The 18453-nt window shown below is 39.5% G+C and overlaps 2 protein-coding genes across 3 annotated transcripts; one reads left to right on the top strand and one right to left on the bottom strand.

Moving 5' to 3' along the window:
• Positions 1-956: 956 nt before the first annotated feature.
• Positions 957-7031, bottom strand: MRM2 (mitochondrial rRNA methyltransferase 2). Of its 2 annotated transcripts, none has more exons than XM_027874432.1 (3): positions 6817-7031; positions 3080-3369; positions 957-1958 (listed from the first exon to the last, which is right to left on the bottom strand). In XM_027874432.1, the coding sequence occupies exons 1-3, from the start codon at positions 7014-7016 to the stop codon at positions 1516-1518; spliced, it is 933 nt and encodes a 310-aa protein (XP_027730233.1). In that variant the 5' UTR covers positions 7017-7031; the 3' UTR covers positions 957-1515. The 2 variants fall into 2 exon arrangements, with proteins under 2 accessions (XP_027730233.1, XP_027730234.1); XM_027874433.1 differs by lacking the exon at positions 6817-7031 and adding an exon at positions 6430-6793.
• On the top strand, positions 6954-18288 carry NUDT1 (nudix hydrolase 1). The gene is made up of 4 exons (XM_027874434.1): positions 6954-7036; positions 11383-11544; positions 16641-16786; positions 17453-18288. Exons 2-4 carry the CDS (start codon positions 11393-11395, stop codon positions 17623-17625), a joined length of 471 nt encoding a protein of 156 aa, XP_027730235.1. The 5' UTR covers positions 6954-7036; positions 11383-11392; the 3' UTR covers positions 17626-18288.
• Positions 18289-18453: the final 165 nt, after the last annotated feature.

Raw genomic sequence — 18453 nt, 5'->3', positions numbered from 1 at the left:
GGGCCTTCCAGTCCAATCGTCTCATTGTACAGATGAGGTTATCAGAGGCCCAAGGAGCTACCTTACTTGGTTCATACAGGTACTAAGTGCCATGGTTGGGATTTGAACCCATACCCTCTGGCTACAAGTTCATTGCTCTTTCTGCAATATGGTAGAAGTAGGCTAGCGGTGGACCTGGAATTAGGAATACAAGGGTTCAAACCCCAAATGACACTAGCTTAATGGGCAAGTCATTTTACCACTCATTACCTTTACATTTATTCTGAATATATTTATACATATACTCATTATCTCCCCCACTAGATCGTAAACTCCTAGAGAGAAGTTACTGTTTTATTCTTCGAATTTGTATGCACAGTGTATATCAGGGTGCCAGGCACACACTAAATGCTTGTTGATTGATTGATCAAATGAGATTACATACGTAATGAGCTCTAAAATTCCACAAGTGCTAAATCATATCCCCTCCAAGTAGGATTTAAGCTCACTGAGGGTAGACGTTGTTTAGTTTCTATTTTTATATCTTCAGAATCTAGTACAACACCTTGCACATAACAGGTACCTAAGTGTTTGAATTGAGATGAAGCCATCTAAAAACTGTATGGTTGGAGACTTGAGAGAGTACAGTGGCTGATCTTGAAAAACTAATAAAACTAACATCCATAAATCCAAAATTCCCTCATCATGGAACTGTTTGACAGAATGCAAAATGATTTCAAAAGGTCTTCCCCTGGCCCAAGCCTTATGTCTAAAGTCTGTGAGGAAAGGAGATACCACCATGTTCTGAGGTTCCAATATATAGTCATCCCATTACTAAGTTCTTCATGAAGGATGAACATATCATCATAAAATTGATTTGAGGAAATAGCTTATTTTTTTAAAAATTTTAATGGAGAAAAGTCCTTAAAATAATAACATCAAGATTCTTTTTATTAAACTTATATAGAATTCTAGAATAAGCTTAGGGAAATGATGCATTACTGTCTTTTTTAGAAATTGCTTTAATATCACATTTTAGTGCCATTACGTGAATGCAGATACATAAAGCAGAACATATATTTATTAAAGGATGGCCTCAATACCAGGGACTCACCTCCATGCCTGAATTCATAAACACTCAGATATAAAAGAAGAGTGGTGCTTTGTTTTTCAGTTAAAGAAAAAAATAAATGTTGGGGAAGAATGGGAACGGCAGAGACGGGAAAGTCAGAAGACTGGGTTCAAATTGTGGCTCTCCTACTTACCTCGAAGAAGTCACTAAACGTCTTGGGCTTCAATTTTCCCATCTATAAAATGAGAAGTGGAAGTTGAGCTATATAATCTCTAATGGCCCTTCCAGCTCTAAATTCTGTATATGACCCAACAGAATAAAATGTTTCCCTATTCTTTGTTTAGTACTTATATTTCATTTACATGTTACATTATATTTACACAGCAAGTGTAGTCCAAGGTCTGATTCAAACTTCTAATTAATATAGGCCTCAATAACCCTATTGGTAAAAACAGGTATAACTTCTACTCTTTCAAAGGTGTTTTGATTCCTCGGTATAATTTTGCCAAAAAGTAAGTCTCTGATGATTCTTTCCTGCTAGCTACAGGTTTTATAGTCCTCACATTCTTGAATTCTTTTTCTAGCCTATTTTGTAAGAGGTGTCGTTGACCTCCATCCCAAAATTTACAGAGGAATGTCCCTCCTGGATGTAATATACTTGAAGTAAAGTTCAGAAGAGATAGGCACATGTTTATGAGCTTTTGGTGATCAAGTTCCCGAAATCCAGTTGCATTGGGTGCCATATCACTCAAAATCACATCAGCTTTCTGGCCAGGAAGCTGCTCTTGAATTTTCTTGATGGTCGCTGAGTCAGTTACATCAGTAGAACAGAGGAAGATTGCTCCCTCCAGTGGAAATATATGAAGGAGATCTACCCCAAGGACAAAACCAACAGGGGAGTTGGGATCTAGAAAATACACAAATGATTAACAAATATCATCAAGGCAAAATACTTTTCCTTTTTACTTTTTATAAGTGAACTTTTTGATAAGCTGAATACATCAAGCATATACTAATTTAAAATAGCTCTGAATTAGATCAATAAATCCATCTCATGTGCCAACAAATTCAGTCAAAGGAATCCATTAAAACTATCTAATAAAGGTAACAATTTGAATTGTGGAGAAAATAACAATGAAATCACAGACCCTTCAAGTATTACAAGTACAAATTACAATGATAATCTTTGATTTCTTGCAAATTCAATTGCTTCATCTCACAAAATATTTTATGTGCAAATTCCTTTCTGTTCCCATCCATATGACCCTTCCCAGCACCAACGAATATGCATACTCTAGTTTCCCTACCTTCATTTAAGCCGGAGTCATTGACCTCTGTTATTTCCCTGTACTTAAACTGGGTCTCCTAATTCAGTTGGTTAGAGTATATGTACATTAGAAATATATTCAAATGGATCATAATCATGGGTCCTAGGGGTTGGAAGGGTCCTCAGAGAGAGGTCATATAGTCCAACCTTGGCCTGAACGAGAATATTCTCTATACTGCATCCAATAAGTGGTCACACAGCCTTTGGCTGAAGACCTCCATTAAGAGGGAAACCACTACCTCCCAAAGTAGCCTGTTTCACTTTTGGAAAGTAGTAATTGTTGAGATATTTTTCCCTAAATCAAGCCTGAATCTCTCTTTGCAATTTACACCCATTGTGCCTAGTTCTTCCTCTGAAGTCAAGCAAAACACGTTTAATCTCTTGTCCCTTAACAGCCTTCCAGATATTTGGAGACAGCTATCAATATCCACCACTGCCACCCTTCCAACAAGTCTCATTTTTTCCAAAGCTAAATATCTCCAGTTTCTTCAAATGATCCTCATAAGGCATGAATTTCAGGTTCTTCATTATAGTTGCTCTTTTCTGAAAACTCTCCAGTTTATCAACATACTTCCTAAAATGTATTACCCAATAATAAATACAATACTCCAGATGTAGTTTGACCAGGACAGTACAGTGGGACTATCACCACCTTCATCCAAGAAACCTTAACAAACTATGTCAATTAAACAGACACTCACCTGTGCCTGCAGCGTTGACTTTCTGGACAGCTACTTGACTCCATGCACCAGGGGCAGCACCACAGTCTAATACACGAAGCCCAGGATGAAAAATTTGGTGCTTCTCATGTATCTCCAAAAGTTTGAAAGCACTTCGGCAACGGTAATTTTCTACTTTTGCAGCTTTGACAAATGGGTCCTTAAAGTGCCTCATCAGCCAGAGATGTTCTGTAGCTGTTTTGCCTTTGTGCCTGCTTATAGTAGTGTGAAACCTTGGACACTGAAGGAAGACACAAGCTGACTTCTGGTACCTGTTTTATAAAAAGAAACAAGCAGAGAACCTCTTGTTTTTACAAGAGAGAAGACATCTACTATTTTTCAGTTTCCTTACAAAGAAAATCTACTTTCTAAATACTAATATATATTTTTTTAATATTTCCAGGTACTAACATCACATTTTCAAGGTTCATTGTGATTACTGACTTTATTTATATACCTTGCTTTTCTATTTACAAAGAACTTTCCTCTACAACCCCTTGAAGAAGCACCAATAATAATCTCAATTTAAACATGAAGAAACTGAGACTTAAAGAAAACATAAGACTGGTCCCAAAACACAAGGTTACTAAGTGGCAGGGCAGGCCTCAAACCCAGGTCCTCTGACTCCAAGTCTAGTGACTGTTATCAACAGAAAATTACTCCTTCATTCAAGAAATAGTTACTAAGTACCTCTAATGTACTGAGACTTTCACTAGATGACATAGAGATACCAAGAAGAGTAAGGTATCATTCTGGTGGTAGCCTGTCTAAATGAAATAATAATGATACAAAAATAACAGATTTTTTTGATGAGTTATCTACCATGTCACTTAACCCTGATTGCCTCAACAAAATAAATACCTTTTTAATAAAATACTGTGCTCCAGATTAATTTTCATTATTTGTTTATTTATTTTTGAGAGGCAATCAGAGGGGGTCACACAGTAAGTGTCTGATGCCCCATGTGAACTCAGGTGCTGAAGACTTCAGGGCCAGTGCTCTATCCACTGCGCCACCTAGCTGCCACTGGGTTATCTAACTCTTAAAAGTTTAAAGGACATTTTTTTTTTAAGATTTGGGGTATTTTTTCCATCAGTCAACATGCATTTATTGAGTGCCCATTATGTGTCAGGCACTGTGCTCAGGTCTGTGAATACAAATGCCAAAAAATTAAACAATCTCTGCTCACAAGGAATTTACATTTTACTGATTGCAGGTTGCAACCCATCCATGCCTATCTATCTTCTGCAACTCTTGTGCACGTTGTCTCATAAATTCTACCCAATGTGCTTCCATCTTATTTGCTTTCTTCTGATATCCCTTTACATATAAGTTGGTCACAGCTTTTTGCTTGCTTGATATGTTTAAAAAAAAAAAAAAGCAGAAAAGAAGGCTTGAAAGCGGGTTGACTGACTGGTCTTAGCCCAGCAATACCTATCAACCACTGACCAATAGCCACCAATGGCTAGGCACTACAGCCCCTGATTCCTCAGCAGCCACAACCCCTGAAGACCTGGAAAAGAAAAGTTCTTGACTCTCAAGTCCTTGGCACTGTTAAATGGTTCAACATCATTAAGAGATATCATTTTTGTTTTGCATAACTACACATGCATAACCTATATCTAATTGCTTGCCTCTCAATGGGGGGTAGGAAGGAGGGAGAGAATTTAGAACTCAAAGTTTTAAAAATGAATATTAAAAATTGTTTTTACATGTAACTAGGGAAAATAAAGTACTAAATAAAAGCTAAAAAAAAATATCATTTTATCCATGAAAATGACATTAAAAGGAGAAATTACCATTTGCCTAGGGCTATACCCTAAAGACTATGGGATTTTTCCATCTGATTTGCAGCTGAAACCTCCTATATGTGTTGTCTCTGCCATTAGAATGAGAGCTCCTTGAAAGCAGGGACTGCTTCTGTTTTTCTGTCTGTATCCCCAACTTAGCACAGTGCTTTGAACATAGTAAGCACTTAATAAATACTTATTTGTTTATTCATTCCCTCAGACCCTGGTTCACGGGAAGTTTTAATTTTTTTTTTTTACTAGACCTGTAATTTAATTATATAGGAAGCCCCTTTCACCAAGGCAGGTCTCTCACTGTGTGTTGCTGGTCTTACCCCTGAATCCCCCTGTCTAACCCAGTTCTTTTACATAATTTGCCTATAATCAAACAGCAAGTATGACAGAGACACGTCTTCTTGACTGCAAAGCTGACTTTCTATCCTCTATAACATTGTGCCTCCATTATAATCCTATGAAGTCATTAAATCCTACTCTAAAAAAGTGAATTTTAAGGAAATTTTATGTCTATCAAGCAGCTGTCGCAATTTACAGAAATCATGAATCATCAATGTAAATTTGAAATCGCAATTTAGTTAAGTGTTTTCTGCTGACAAAACTTGTGAATGTTAGCAAAAGACCTCAAATGAAATGTTGCTGATTCTCACTCTGAGGCTATTTTTTGCTTAAAAAAAAAAAAAAAGCCAAAAAAACCCAGTTTTTAATATTTACTAAGAGCTGCAATAACTACATATGAATATAATATATAAACAATTATATCAAATTGTAAAGTGCTTTACAAGCCTTAAAGTGCTATGATATAGATTTATATATACATACGTATTATATTATCATGTGTCATGTATCATCATATATTCTTTTAATATATTCTTGTATGTATTGTGTGTAATAAATAATGTATGCTATTATATAAATGACACTAGGTAAATGATATGATGATGTTATCATGCAATTATATTGCCATTATACCATTGTTATATATTCTATTAATATATAATAGCATATTCTTCTAATGTGTATTTTTATATACAATAATTTATACAAATGACATTGTATGATATATAAAATGATATATAATACATAAAACAATAATATATAATTAGATAAATAGAGATGGACACATGGATATTTTAACGCCAGCAAAGCATTAAATTGTTGCAAAGCACTTTACAATTATTTCATTTTATCCTCACGACAACCCTGGAAAGTAGAAGCTATCCTTCCTAATTTTGTTGTTTAGTCGTTTTCAGTCACGTCTGACTCTTTGTGACCCCTTTGGGGGTTTTCGTGGCAAAGATATTGGAGTGGTTTGCTATCTCCTTCTCCAGCTCACTTTATAGATAAGAAAACGAATGAAAACAAGGTTAAGTGACTTGCCCAGGGTCACACAGCTAGTAAGTATCTGAGCCACATTTGAACTCAGGTCTTCCTAATTGCAGGCCAAGCACTCACTCTATCCACTGCGCCACCTAATTGCCCAGTTTTACAGATAAGGAAACTGAGGCAGATCGAGGTTAAGTGACTTACCCAGGCTCACTGCTAATAAGTAACTGAGGCCACATTTGAACTCAGGGTCTAACTCCACGCCAGCGATCTCTCCAGAGCACCAGCTACCTGCCTCTAGCAGCCTTTATTTGCTAACATAACCATTAGAGAAACATTTGAAGAATTAGATACCCTGAGTGTGACCTCTGAGCGGGGCCTCAGTTTCCCCATCTATAAAATGAGAGGGTTAAACGCCAAGATGACGACAGTGGCCCCGGTTCCTTCCGGCTCAGAGGGACGCCCTGGGACGTGGGAACCCAAAGGTCTGAATCCCAGGGCGTTCCCACCCCCTCGCCCCTTGTCCCCAAGCGTCCTTCGCTGCGGGGTGCCTCGGCGTCCAAGGGCGGAAGAAGAGGCGCTAGCGCTCACCCAGCCATGCAGCCACCTTGCCGCCACCACGTTACCGGTGCTCTGCGGTCCGCGCTCCCCTCTCGCCAACAGAAACTACTCCTTCGGAACACACAGTTCCGGCTCTGATTGGGGTCGTGGGCTGGAGAGGGAGCCGGCGCTTCCCCGGCCAGCACGTGGGGAGGACGTGTTTCCCGGCCGGACGTCTTTCGGAGGAGCATGTTCGGAAGCCGGGATTCAGGTACGGACGGCGGGGTGCCCGGTCAGGCTGGCCGCTCGCTTTCCCCGGGAACCGGTCCTTCCTTCTCTGCCCACCCTAGTCCTGAAGCCTTCCTTCTTTCTCCTCCCCCTCCTCTTTTCCGAGACCGCGACCCCAGGCCCTGAGCCCCTCGGTCCCCTCGCTCTGAACCCCAACATTCCCCTGCTGTAAAACCCATTCTCCTCTCCCCCCTTGGAAAATGCGACCCCTGAGGCCTAAACCTCCTCTCCGGAGACCACAGCCCCGGGTCCTGAGCCCCTCGGACCCTGCCCTCAGCCTTGACCCCAACATCTACCCTTCCCTGCCTGGAGATTTCGACCAGACTCCCCGTCTCTCCCCATGGGACTTCGATCCCTTCTCAATCCTTCCTTTCTCCTGAGACCCGGGTCCTGACCCCCCCCAAAAAAAACCCCCAAAACACTTCTAGCCTTCCTCACAGATCCCGACCCCTCCCTCCTTACCTTCTTCTCTCCAGACTAACCCTCACTCTCTGATGAAGCCTTCCCTCCTCTGAAGACCCCAATACCCCTCAGTCGTGAAGCCCCTCACTGAGACAGAAACCCCAAGTCCTGACCTCCTCTTCTCTTCCCCTTTCAGCCCCTTGTCTCCTCCTGATGCCTTTCTCCCCAACTCGCCCGCCCACCCCCGCTTTGGAGACCCCCCACACACACACATCTCTGCCTTGATGCCCCTTCCTCTGAGACCCCAGGACCTGACCCTGCCCTCTCCACTGCCTTTTTCACTCTCTGGTTCCTGCTTCCTGATTCACCCATTACAAGCCTAGTCTAGTCTATCTACCCCACCCTCCTTCTGACATTCCACTCCTCTCTAGACACTCCCACCACCTTCTCCCCAGACCCAAGTGCCACCATCCTTCACCTCCCTCCACTCCCCTCTGAAGACCAAGACCTTCCTGGTCCTTCTCTTCCCCAATATCAAGTAATTTAGTAGGCATCTGCTAGGTGTAAGCACTTATCCAGGCTTTAAGGTTCCAATGTCAGAAAAGTATGGGATTAGGAGTCAGCTCTAGTCCCAGCTCTGTCACCGACTGGGTTGAACATTTAAACATCTCTGGACCTCAGTTTTCTCATCTGCAAAGTGAGTGGGGTTGAGTTAAATGAGTTCCAAAGTTTATTCCTGGTCCAGAAGTCTAGGATTTTTAAACTTGAGTGATTGGTACTCCTCCACCTCCCCCAAGTCAAGAGGCTCATGGGATTGACCATATCAGCCTACAATGGCTTATGGGGTGGGGTAATGTGAGCAGTAAAATTCTCCATCTTCAGAAGAATATTAGATAACATTTTTCAAGGTAACTTTCATTTTCTGCAGTTTTACCAAGGGCATAACACATTGATATTTCCTTCTTTTCACTGCTCCATACTTTATCATTACATAAAACTATACATAGAAAAGGCTAACAAAATTTCTTAGCCTCTCTCAAAACACTATTGTTGGGGGAAAAGATGTAGGTAGGGAAGGCCTGAGGATAAAAGCAGCTTTAGCTATCTTAACTAAATCCTAAATCTTAGGTATTTTCAAAATAGTACACAGATTATAACCTAAAATTGGCTTACATAACCCACCCAAAGAGCTATGCCCAGAATAAGCTTGGCATATATGGTTAGACATTGATGAAAATTATTGAAATAATGAAAATCCCATCGCATCTAGCAATCTCCTGAGACACTCTGGCCTGCTCAATATGAGTATCTTGCCAAGGGCCTCACTGCCTTGTGATAAGTCCCTTTCCCATTTGCCTCCTTACTTTTGTTCTGAGAGTAGTCATACAATCACAGCTAGACTCAGGATACATTAATTACAGAAATGAAAGTTTCAAAGACTTTACCCTCCAGGAGGTTACATTATAACAGGGGAGCTAATTTACAGATATAAATATATACAAAGTAATTTGTACCACCAAAGTACCACCAGTTTAAAAGGGATGGGAAAAGGCATCATGTAGGAGGTACCAAACTGAGGTTTGACAACCAAGAGTTTGAGGTAACGAGGGTGGCATTCCAGGAATGGGAGTTGGGGGATGGGGTGGGATGGAGAGAGCCTCTGCCAAAGTACGGAGGGGGGATGGAATGTCATGGATGAGAAATGTCAAGAAGCCAAGTTTGGGATGTAAAATTTGTGAAAGGGATTAATTCATAAGCTGAAAAAGTAGATTGCAGTAACACTGTAAAGGACTATAAATGACAAACAGAACTCTGTATTTGATCCTGTTGGTAAGAGGAATTTCTTTGGAAGTGACATGGTCGAACCTGTAGTTTAGTAATATCACATACCCTTTCCTCTCCTATTCTAATCAGTTACCAAATCCTGGCTATTTTACCTTAGTAATATCTCTGTGCACCCTTCTTTGATCTGTTATTGCCACCACTCTGGTACAGACCCTCATCACCTCAGGCCTGGACTATTGCAATTGCCTGATTGGTCTCCCTGCCTCAAGCCTTTCCTATCTCCATCCTCCACTCAGCTGTCAAATTGATATCCCTAAAGGATAAGCCTTGTCACACTCCTATATAGGCACTTCCAGTGGCTCCCTATTACCTCCAGGATCAAATATAAAATCCTTTGGCTTTTAAAGCCCCTCATAACTTGGTCCCTTCTAACCTTTCAAGTCTTCTTAGGTCTTATTCCACTACACATAATCTAAGATCCAGTGACTTGCTGTCCCTAGAATAAGACACTCCATCTTTAGAGCACTTAGGTAGCACCGTGAATAGAATACTGGGACTGGAGTCAGGAAAACCTGCAAATCTGGCCTAGATACTTGCTAGTTATGTGACCCTGGGCAAGTCATTTAACCTCTTTGCCTCAGTTTCCTCATCTGTAAAATGGGAATAATAGCAGTGTTGTAAGGATCAGGTGAGATAAGATTTGTCATCTCAGTGCCTGACATTAGCAGGTGCTGTTTTTTTTGTCATCTCCCAATGCCCTCTCAATTTTCACTGGCTGTGCCCCCTACCTGGAATTCTCTCCCTCTTCATGTCTCCTGACTTCTTTCAAGTCCTAGCTAAAATCCCAGCTTCTACAAGAAACTTTCCCCTACTATCCCCCTTAATGCTAGTGCCTTTCCTCCAAGATTATCAAAAATTTAGCACATATATATGTGTGTGTGTGTATATATATATATATATATATGCATGTGTGTGTATGCTTATACATAGTTCTTCTCATGTTATCTCCTCACTGAACTGTGAGCTCCTTGAAAGCAGGGACAGTTTTTTGTCTTTGTATCACCAGCACTTAGCACAGTACCTGGCACATAGTGGGCACTTAATGTTTGTTTATTAGACTTTAAGGATAGATTAGGAAGAATCTTGAGACAAGGAGACCAAGTAGGGGTGTATTTCAGTAGTCCAGGAAAGTGGTGTTGAGGGCCTGAACCAGGGTGGTGGCCATGTAAGAGAGATATAAGAGATGTTATAGAGACAGAATCAACAAGACTTTGCACCTAATTAAATATGTGGGAGAATGAGGAACTGAGGCTGGCTCTGAGATTCAGAAGCTGGGGGAGTGGAAGGATGGTGGTACCTTCAGCAGAAACAACATTAGGAAGGTAAATTAGGTGGTTTGGTGGGTTGGGGAGGGGGGTGTAGTGAGTTATGCTTTGCCCACTGAGTTTGAGGTTGCTATGGACATGCAGTATAAAATGTATAATAAGCAGTTGGTAATGTGAGAATGGAGCTTAGAAGTGAGACTAGGACTAGATAAATAGCTCAGGGAGCTACTGCTCTACTCACAATTCTTGTGACGGTCTAAATGCCCTTCACTGGCCATCTCTCCCATGTGAATGTTATATTATTGCCCTATTAGAAGTAAGCTCCTTGAAGGCAAGGATTTTCTCATTTTCATATTTATATCCTTAATGTCTGGCACATAGTAGGCATTTAGTAGATGCTATTCATTCATTTAAATAGCCTTGTTCAATACAAAACAAAATCCTGTCTTGTAGAATATTTTCAGATTACCATTATTTTGGTATAAATTAAGACTGAATTGCCTACATATTCATTCTGGGCACTAATGAGCTAATTAGCATTATTTCTACAATGCACCAATAATACAAATAATAGTTATAGCTATAGAGCTTTCCTCATAATGCTGAGATGGAATTTGAACCCAGGTCTTCTAACATTTAGTTCAGTGGCTTTTCCATTACACCACACTGTTCGTCCAGTTAATGCCAGATGGACTAGATGACTGTTAACATTTATTCATATAATTCATTATTCCATTCCCTACTCCCTCTTGCCTTAACATTTCCCACAAGAATAGTAGGTCCCAATTCTTACTCACTTCCTTTTCTTTTTCCACAGAAAGATAAACATGTTCACTTCTAGGATTTATACCTTAGTTTTAGTTCTGAAACCTCAGCAAATTCTTTTAGGAATGAAAAAACGTGGCTTTGGAGCTGGGAGGTGGAACGGCTTTGGGGGGAAAGTGGAAGATGGAGAGACTATTGAAGAAGGAGCCAAGAGGTGAGTGGAATGGACTTCAGCCTGGTGATAGTATAGAGGGCTCTTCAGAATAGGAAAAATTTGGTTTTAATTCTGAGAAAATAAAGCCGTAACGAAAAGGCCACTTCCAGATGAGGAGAAAAACAAATTCCTAAATACCGCATTAGTCCAGGCAGCAGTTTCAAGGAACAGAGACGATCTAACAATCTCACGATATCTTGTGATTGATTTGACTTGATGGTATACAAACTAACAGAATAGGACATTCAGAAGACATGCTCAGTGGGTTTCATTGCCACCCTCGTATCTCATGGTTTGTTCTGGTCCTGATAAACAAAATAAGACATATGCCAGCAAGTTCTAGGACAGCAGCCTTTCCAAGAATGGGCTATGCCTGAAAGGCCTGGAAAAGTCATTTGTTTTATGTAATCAGGACAACAAAAGGCATTGTAACCCTTTGCAAATGCCCCAATATAAGGTAATATAGTAATAATAGCTAGCATTTCTGTAGCACTTTAAGATTTACAAAACGCTTAATCTATCTCAGTTGATCCTCAATATATAGTAGTTGAACTCTATAAGATTCTAAGAAAAAGGGAGAAGGCCAAGGATGAAGCAGTCACTGGCATATGATTTTCAGTTCTGTAGTATTTTGGAAAGATCTTCAGGACCGAGCCTGGAGAAAATCCAAAAACGATAATCTCTAAATTTCAGTTATTCACACTAATGGAGGCCAGAATGAAAACATATTTTGGAAGGTGGGTAGATCAAAAGCTAAGGCTTTTCTTAGGGAAACAGACAGATCAATGATAGAAACTAAATCTAACTCTTGTCTAAATAAGATTGTTGCTACCCCACACACCTGAAGTGACTGGCACCAAGACTTACTTAACAGCAGGGCCTACTTCTGCTTTCCAGGGTAAGAATTTGATTCCAGAGAGGAAGCCCTTTTTAATTCATAAGAGGAACTGTCCAAGAAGGAATTGAGTAGTTGCTATTCTGAAATGTTAAATCCATACTGTATTTTTACCTGTAATAATCTTTTCCTTGCTCAAGATTCCTTATAAAATGTTATCTCAAATCATACTGGAATCTTGAAACATGTTGGGAGGAATAAAGCAACGATGTCATTTTGGACAGCTCTAAGATAGAAGTGGCTTAGATAATAAGGATAAATTAAAGTTGTCTCTTGTAGACTTGTGTCTGTAATCCAAGTACAGCATTAACATCTCTTTCTTGGACACCAGAAAACAGGATAAAGACCAGAGATAAAACAAAATAGTCGAACTTCTCTATGAAACCCTTCATATGTAGCTGGATTGGCTGGTTTAAGTTCCCCTCCTTTTCTTGCTCTCCCCCTTCTAGCAATAAAAGAGGAGAAGCAAATGATCTGGACAAGGCAGGAATCTACACAAGTCACAAAATGAGTAAAAAAAAAAATCCATGAATAGTCAAGAATTTATAATAATCAGCATGCACTTTCAGTTTGGTAGTTTTGAGGCTTTTTTCCTGGAACTTTTATTAAAGCTTTTTCCTCTCCAGATATAAGTATAGTTCTATTACTATTGCCCATAAACACTTTTTGTTAGAAATAAGGAAACTGAGGCACAATAAGGGAAATTAACTTCCTGAGTTTTATACCACAAGCCCATTGCAAAGAGAGCCCACAACTATCTATTACTAATCTCAATGGATCACTTGAAGGTAATTATTTTTTTGTTCAAAGGTATATACTTAATTAGATAATCTTCTAGACAAGTTTACCATAAATGCCTCAATTATTGCCATAAAGGTTAATATTATTTTCCATTTTAGAGACTTCTAGCCAAGTACTTCAATATACTTCATAAACATGATATGAATAATTTATTAAATTGAGCATCTGTTTTATGATACAGAAATGCTCACAGACTCATGTCCTCAAAACCCTACATCTTTACCTCAGTTTCTCCTTCCCATAGCTACATTAGACTCTTCAGAGAAGACTACTTCCTCTGTACAGATCCCACCAGCCAGTTTATCAGACCTCATAATGCCAGATAATCCTTGTTGCAGTTTGCAGCCAAAAGCTCACCCTGGAGGGAATCTTCCCTACTGCTGGATCTAATTAGTTGGTGCTGTACCTTTGTACATGTGCTTTTTTTTGGTCTAGGCTGGCTCCTTACTGTGTTTAGAAGCGGGAGAAAGACAGCTAAAGTTCCCCTCCTTTTTTTTGGGCCTGCATAATTTATTCTGTCAGACTATGGTGCTATTTTGTAGTCTGAAGGGGAATTTCACACTTAGTCCTTAAGTAAAAATCTAAATTTAAGTAAGCGCCATAGGGTAGACATTGCCCACTGGGCTTGAAACAGCATTTGATTCTGCTGCACTGGCAACATTTCTTAAGTCAAGGCTGTCAGGATCTGTGGTACCTACATAAAAAGTTTTCTTCTAAAAAAAAAAAAAAGTTTTCTTCTACCTATGTACCCTGATTTCAGAGGTAACCTTATAATCTCAGTGATAGTCAGTATTGTAGTGATTCAGTGGTTTGGCCCACTCTCTCACCTGATTGGCTTTGTTTGAGATACAGCCAGGTCAGGAATGGTGGATTGGTTGGAAATCAGACAATAAACAAAGGCTTAATGCTCCTCAGCTCTGCAGTGGACCTTCCTAAATAACACTAACTGATTTTAGTTCTTCTGTATATATGTCTCACTTTATTAATTTCTGACATGGAAAGTATAAGACCACATTTAAATGGCATTTCAAAGGTGATAAAGCTGTTTATACACATTATCACAAGTTTCACAATAGTATATGAGGTAAGTACTTCAGGTATAATTTACCCCCATTTTACAGATGAGGAAACTGACACTCAAATGTTTGAACTCAAATGAGTTCAAATGACTTGCCTATGGCCCCATAGCTAATAAATGTCAGGTGCAATTTGTGTCTGATATGCTTCAGATACAAATTGAGAACCCAGGTCTTCCTGATTCCAGGTCCAGCGGTCTAGCATGAACTGTCAGGAACACACAAAAACAAAGTTAACAAATCTTAGTGTCAAGTAAGTAACTCAGATGGAATAATGAACATTCCCCTGAGGTGCAAGAAGCAAAACTGCGTGTCTGATCAGGCCATGGTGCAGTGTTCAGGATTATGGAACATCCACCTTTCCATTTCCTCATGTTAACAAAAGCACATCAGCTCAGTATTTCTGTTTAATTTATTATCCATTAGTTTCTCTTTTTGCTATCTAGGGAACTGAATGGCACAGCCACACAATCAAATTCTTTCGAAAACTAGAATAGTGTCACTCTCATCTGTCTAATTATCACAGCCCATGAAATAGAGCTTTTAGCTTTGCCAAAGAGGAAATTATTGATAATTCAAATACTGCCACATACTCTGGGAAGATTAACTAAAATTAGTCAAAACATTAAATCAGCATGTAATTTTTTAAAAATGAGATCGACTACCCTGCTGCTACAGAGAGGCTAGAGCCCCTGCTGAGAGTTCCCATTACACTTAATTGGGGAGCCATTTACCCTCAAAAAGAAAATACACACAATTCCTTTTTAGGTCAAGTCTAATTTTAATTAACCGTCTCAAGCGAACAGATTCCACCTTTAAGAGATCTGTTATGTTTGCACATCTGAGATAGCAGAGTTAAGACAGCAGATGAGAATTTCATTTCCTAGCCTTGACAGTATTGCAAACTGAAGAATACATTAGTCTAAATAAAACAATTTAACCTAATGATTTTTTAAATTAACAAAGCTTCCCTTACTGCTTGTTACTGGAATCCTAACAGTTATAAGCAAGGAAAGTAATTATACTTTGTGTGTCTATTTTACCTTTGAGAATGGAGATAAAAGAATGAAGTAAAATAGCATAAAAGTGGCCAGACTTAATTTAGTATGTTTTTTGTGGAAACCAAAATACAAGAAAAAGTATTCATGTAGTTAGTTTCCTGGCTTAGTTTCCTAAGTGTGGGAACTTAATAAAATTCAGTTGCTATAGGTCAGAAAGTTGGTGGCAGGATTAGATAATGTAAGATTTCTAACATGTACTCCTTTGTTCTGGGCAGACTTAAATTCCCTCGACACACAGGCTCATTGTTAAAACATACATAGCTAATTGAATGCAATCTATCTGGCTCATCCAAGGCCTTTATACAGTGAACTCTCAATGATCTACCCTAATGAAAACAAGCAGTGGTTTAGATAACCCCAAACAGTGGCTGATTCCGAAATCTCATTTCTGACTTAGTTGTACATTATCTAGGTTTTCCCCAAGATACAGTAAGTAGCAACATAAGATTTGCCATCCTCATTCTGTTGTGCTTCGGGTAATAGTAAAATTAAATTTCATCCCCCAAGCACACATTGTTTGGATAGTTATGGAAATGTCCTGGGAGTACACTGTGCTGCTGGAGGCCGGAATTAAAATTTTGTTGCAGATAATTAGTACATGGAAAATCAAAAGTTGCCCATACTTGAAGTCATTACTAGAAGTCAAACAGCTCCTTCTGGAAACAACACAGGTCTGGGAGCTAATTAATTCATTTTATTCCAAGATCCTCCAAACAATGCAGGGCCTTAGTAAGAACTATCTGGACAAGATGCTGTTGAAGAAAAGGAACTGGGCAGTCATGAAACCAGATACAACATCATAAACAGAAAGAACCACCACCACCAAACAGTAAAAAATGTTGCAAAATTACAAAAAACAATCTAGGCCCCAAAGAAAAAACAGGAGGAGATAACCCCGCCCCCACCAGCCCAACTCCTTTGCAGAGGTTGCAGGGCATCCTTGGGGGAAGATAGAACATTGCATATGATGTTAGACTTTTTTTCAATATACAGATCAGTTTTGCTGACTTTTTAAAATTCTTTGTTATAAGAAATGGCAAGGAGGGGAGGGAAGAACAGAGGAAATCTTTGGTTAGATAAAGGATATCAATAAAAATATATCTTTAAAAAAAGGACTAGAACCTAGAAAGTGATGAGGTAAGAAATAGGTATGAAACCCAAAGTTCCTCAGACTATCTCAAGATACTTAGTCTTCTCCCTTTACCCCCTCACCATTAAGAATGAAGTCTTTGTTCAATGGTCTACCTTTCTGTGTAAAAACAGGGAGCTACTGGAGGAGAGTGGACTGACCGTGGACACTCTGCAGAAGATAGGAAAAATCACATTTGAATTTGTAGGCAATACCGAGTTAATGGATATGCACATCTTTTATGCGGACAGTTTTCACGGAACTCCAAAAGAAAGTGATGGTAAGCAGTATGTATCTGTTGTAGGTAGTTTCAGACAAGTTACATCTCTTTCCATCCAAATTCAGCATGGAAAGTTAATTCAGAAAGCATGAGTGTCAGCTGTCACTAGGGTTAAGACAAATTGCTATTTACAACACTGATTTCTGACTAGCTGATTTTTCCAGCCAGCCCTACCTTAGCTTTGCTACTTTAGCTAGCTATCTCCAAATGGAACCAAGCCTTGGGTAAAACTTTCCTTGTTTCCCGGGGATTGGGATCAGGGCATTTCCACAATATCCCCATTGTGATGAAAATGAGATAGGATTATAGGATGTATGGCAGAAAGTGATCCTAAAGATGGTCTAATTAAACTCCTTCATTTTAGAGCCCAAAGGGTACACTGCTCAGGGTCAGACCTTTGATGTTTGTTTCTAGGAGGACCCTGTGGAACTTCTGGTAATGACTTTAAATCTAGTCAACCTTCAGTTAATCACAGACTGATTATTTGAACCATGACTATCTGACACCAAATTTACCACTCTTGCCCCTATACCACAGATGCCCCAATTAGTGAACCCCTTGTGTGTAAGATTAAAGAGCCAGAAATGTTGATGGATTTGTTCAAAAGAGTAAAGATAAGTTATGTTTTTAAATAAGCAAATCCTTTTGTTCTTTCCACTGTTACAGAAATGCGCCCCCAATGGTTCCAGTTGGAACAGGTTCCCTTCAGTGACATGTGGCCAGATGACGGCTACTGGTTTCCACTAATGCTCCAAAAGAAAAAATTCCATGGATATTTCAAGTTCCAAGGACATGACACCATCCTAGACTACACACTGAATGAAGTGGAAATTGTCTGAAGAGAGAGAGAGAAATCAGTGCCATTAACACATGATATACTTGAGCCCATATGGGCTAGGGAAGCTGGCTGTTGTACAGCCTTATTTCAGCTGTGTGTAATTTAGGCAGGGGGTTCACTGTCTTTAGTTTTTAAGGCAATTTAATACTCAGTATTTGTTTGGGGAGCAAGAGGAAACTGTAAAACCAGAAATTTTTTGCAATTGTACATGTCATATAATGAGGACCCCCACTTCCCCTTGATAGGGACTAGGAATCACAAATACATTTTGGTTCTAAGGGAGAAGTGACAAGTGTGGGGGTGATTCACAGTGCAGCCCAGTAGAGTGTGCAACAGCCCACACTAGGGGGCAACAGCCACTAAGAAAAGTGGAATGTTTTCAGATTTTCTGGAAACACGAGTCTTTTTCTTTCCTGTTGAAGATTCTGACAAATAATGGAAAATAATGACATGCCTTGTGATTTGCAAAATGCTGACCGGATTCTTACTGACCTTAGTAAATTGAGAGATTATTTCAAAATCATCCCTCTGAATTCATACACTGAGCTGGTTAGAACCTTTCATTCTTTAAGGAGAAAATAACTCCCTGCTTCTTCACATGGTGATCTTCCCTCATTTAATTCCAGTAGTATCTTACCAGATTATAAAAGTAATAGTAATATGAGCTCACATTTACAAAGCTTTTTTATATTTTACAAATCATTTTCACAAACATCTTATTTGATCTAAAAGTCACCCTGTGATGTGCCTCTATTTTACATGAAGAAACTGAGGCTCCAGAGGTTGAATGACTTGCCTGAGATCATAGGGTTCACAGGTGGTAGAGCCA

This window comes from Vombatus ursinus, unplaced genomic scaffold (assembly GCF_900497805.2).
Source record: "Vombatus ursinus unplaced genomic scaffold, bare-nosed wombat genome assembly UNPS02014807.1, whole genome shotgun sequence".
NCBI classification, from domain to species: Eukaryota; Metazoa; Chordata; class Mammalia; order Diprotodontia; family Vombatidae; genus Vombatus; species Vombatus ursinus.
The sequence above is the reverse complement of the archived record's forward strand: the minus strand, read 5'-3'. Positions and strand labels throughout refer to the sequence as shown.

Coding starts and splice junctions, on each gene's coding strand:
- NUDT1 (XM_027874434.1), top strand. CDS start 11,393: ATGTTCACTTCTAGGATTTATACCTTAGTTTTAGTTCTGAAACCTCAG. Junction 11,545..16,640: donor ATTGAAGAAGGAGCCAAGAG/GTGAGTGGAATG, acceptor GTGTAAAAACAG/GGAGCTACTGGAGGAGAGTG. Junction 16,787..17,452: donor AACTCCAAAAGAAAGTGATG/GTAAGCAGTATG, acceptor CCACTGTTACAG/AAATGCGCCCCCAATGGTTC.
- MRM2 (XM_027874432.1), bottom strand. CDS start 7,016: ATGCTCCTCCGAAAGACGTCCGGCCGGGAAACACGTCCTCCCCACGTG. Junction 3,370..6,816: donor CAAGGTGGCTGCATGGCTGG/GTGAGCGCTAGC, acceptor TTTATAAAACAG/GTACCAGAAGTCAGCTTGTG. Junction 1,959..3,079: donor AGTCAACGCTGCAGGCACAG/GTGAGTGTCTGT, acceptor TGTATTTTCTAG/ATCCCAACTCCCCTGTTGGT.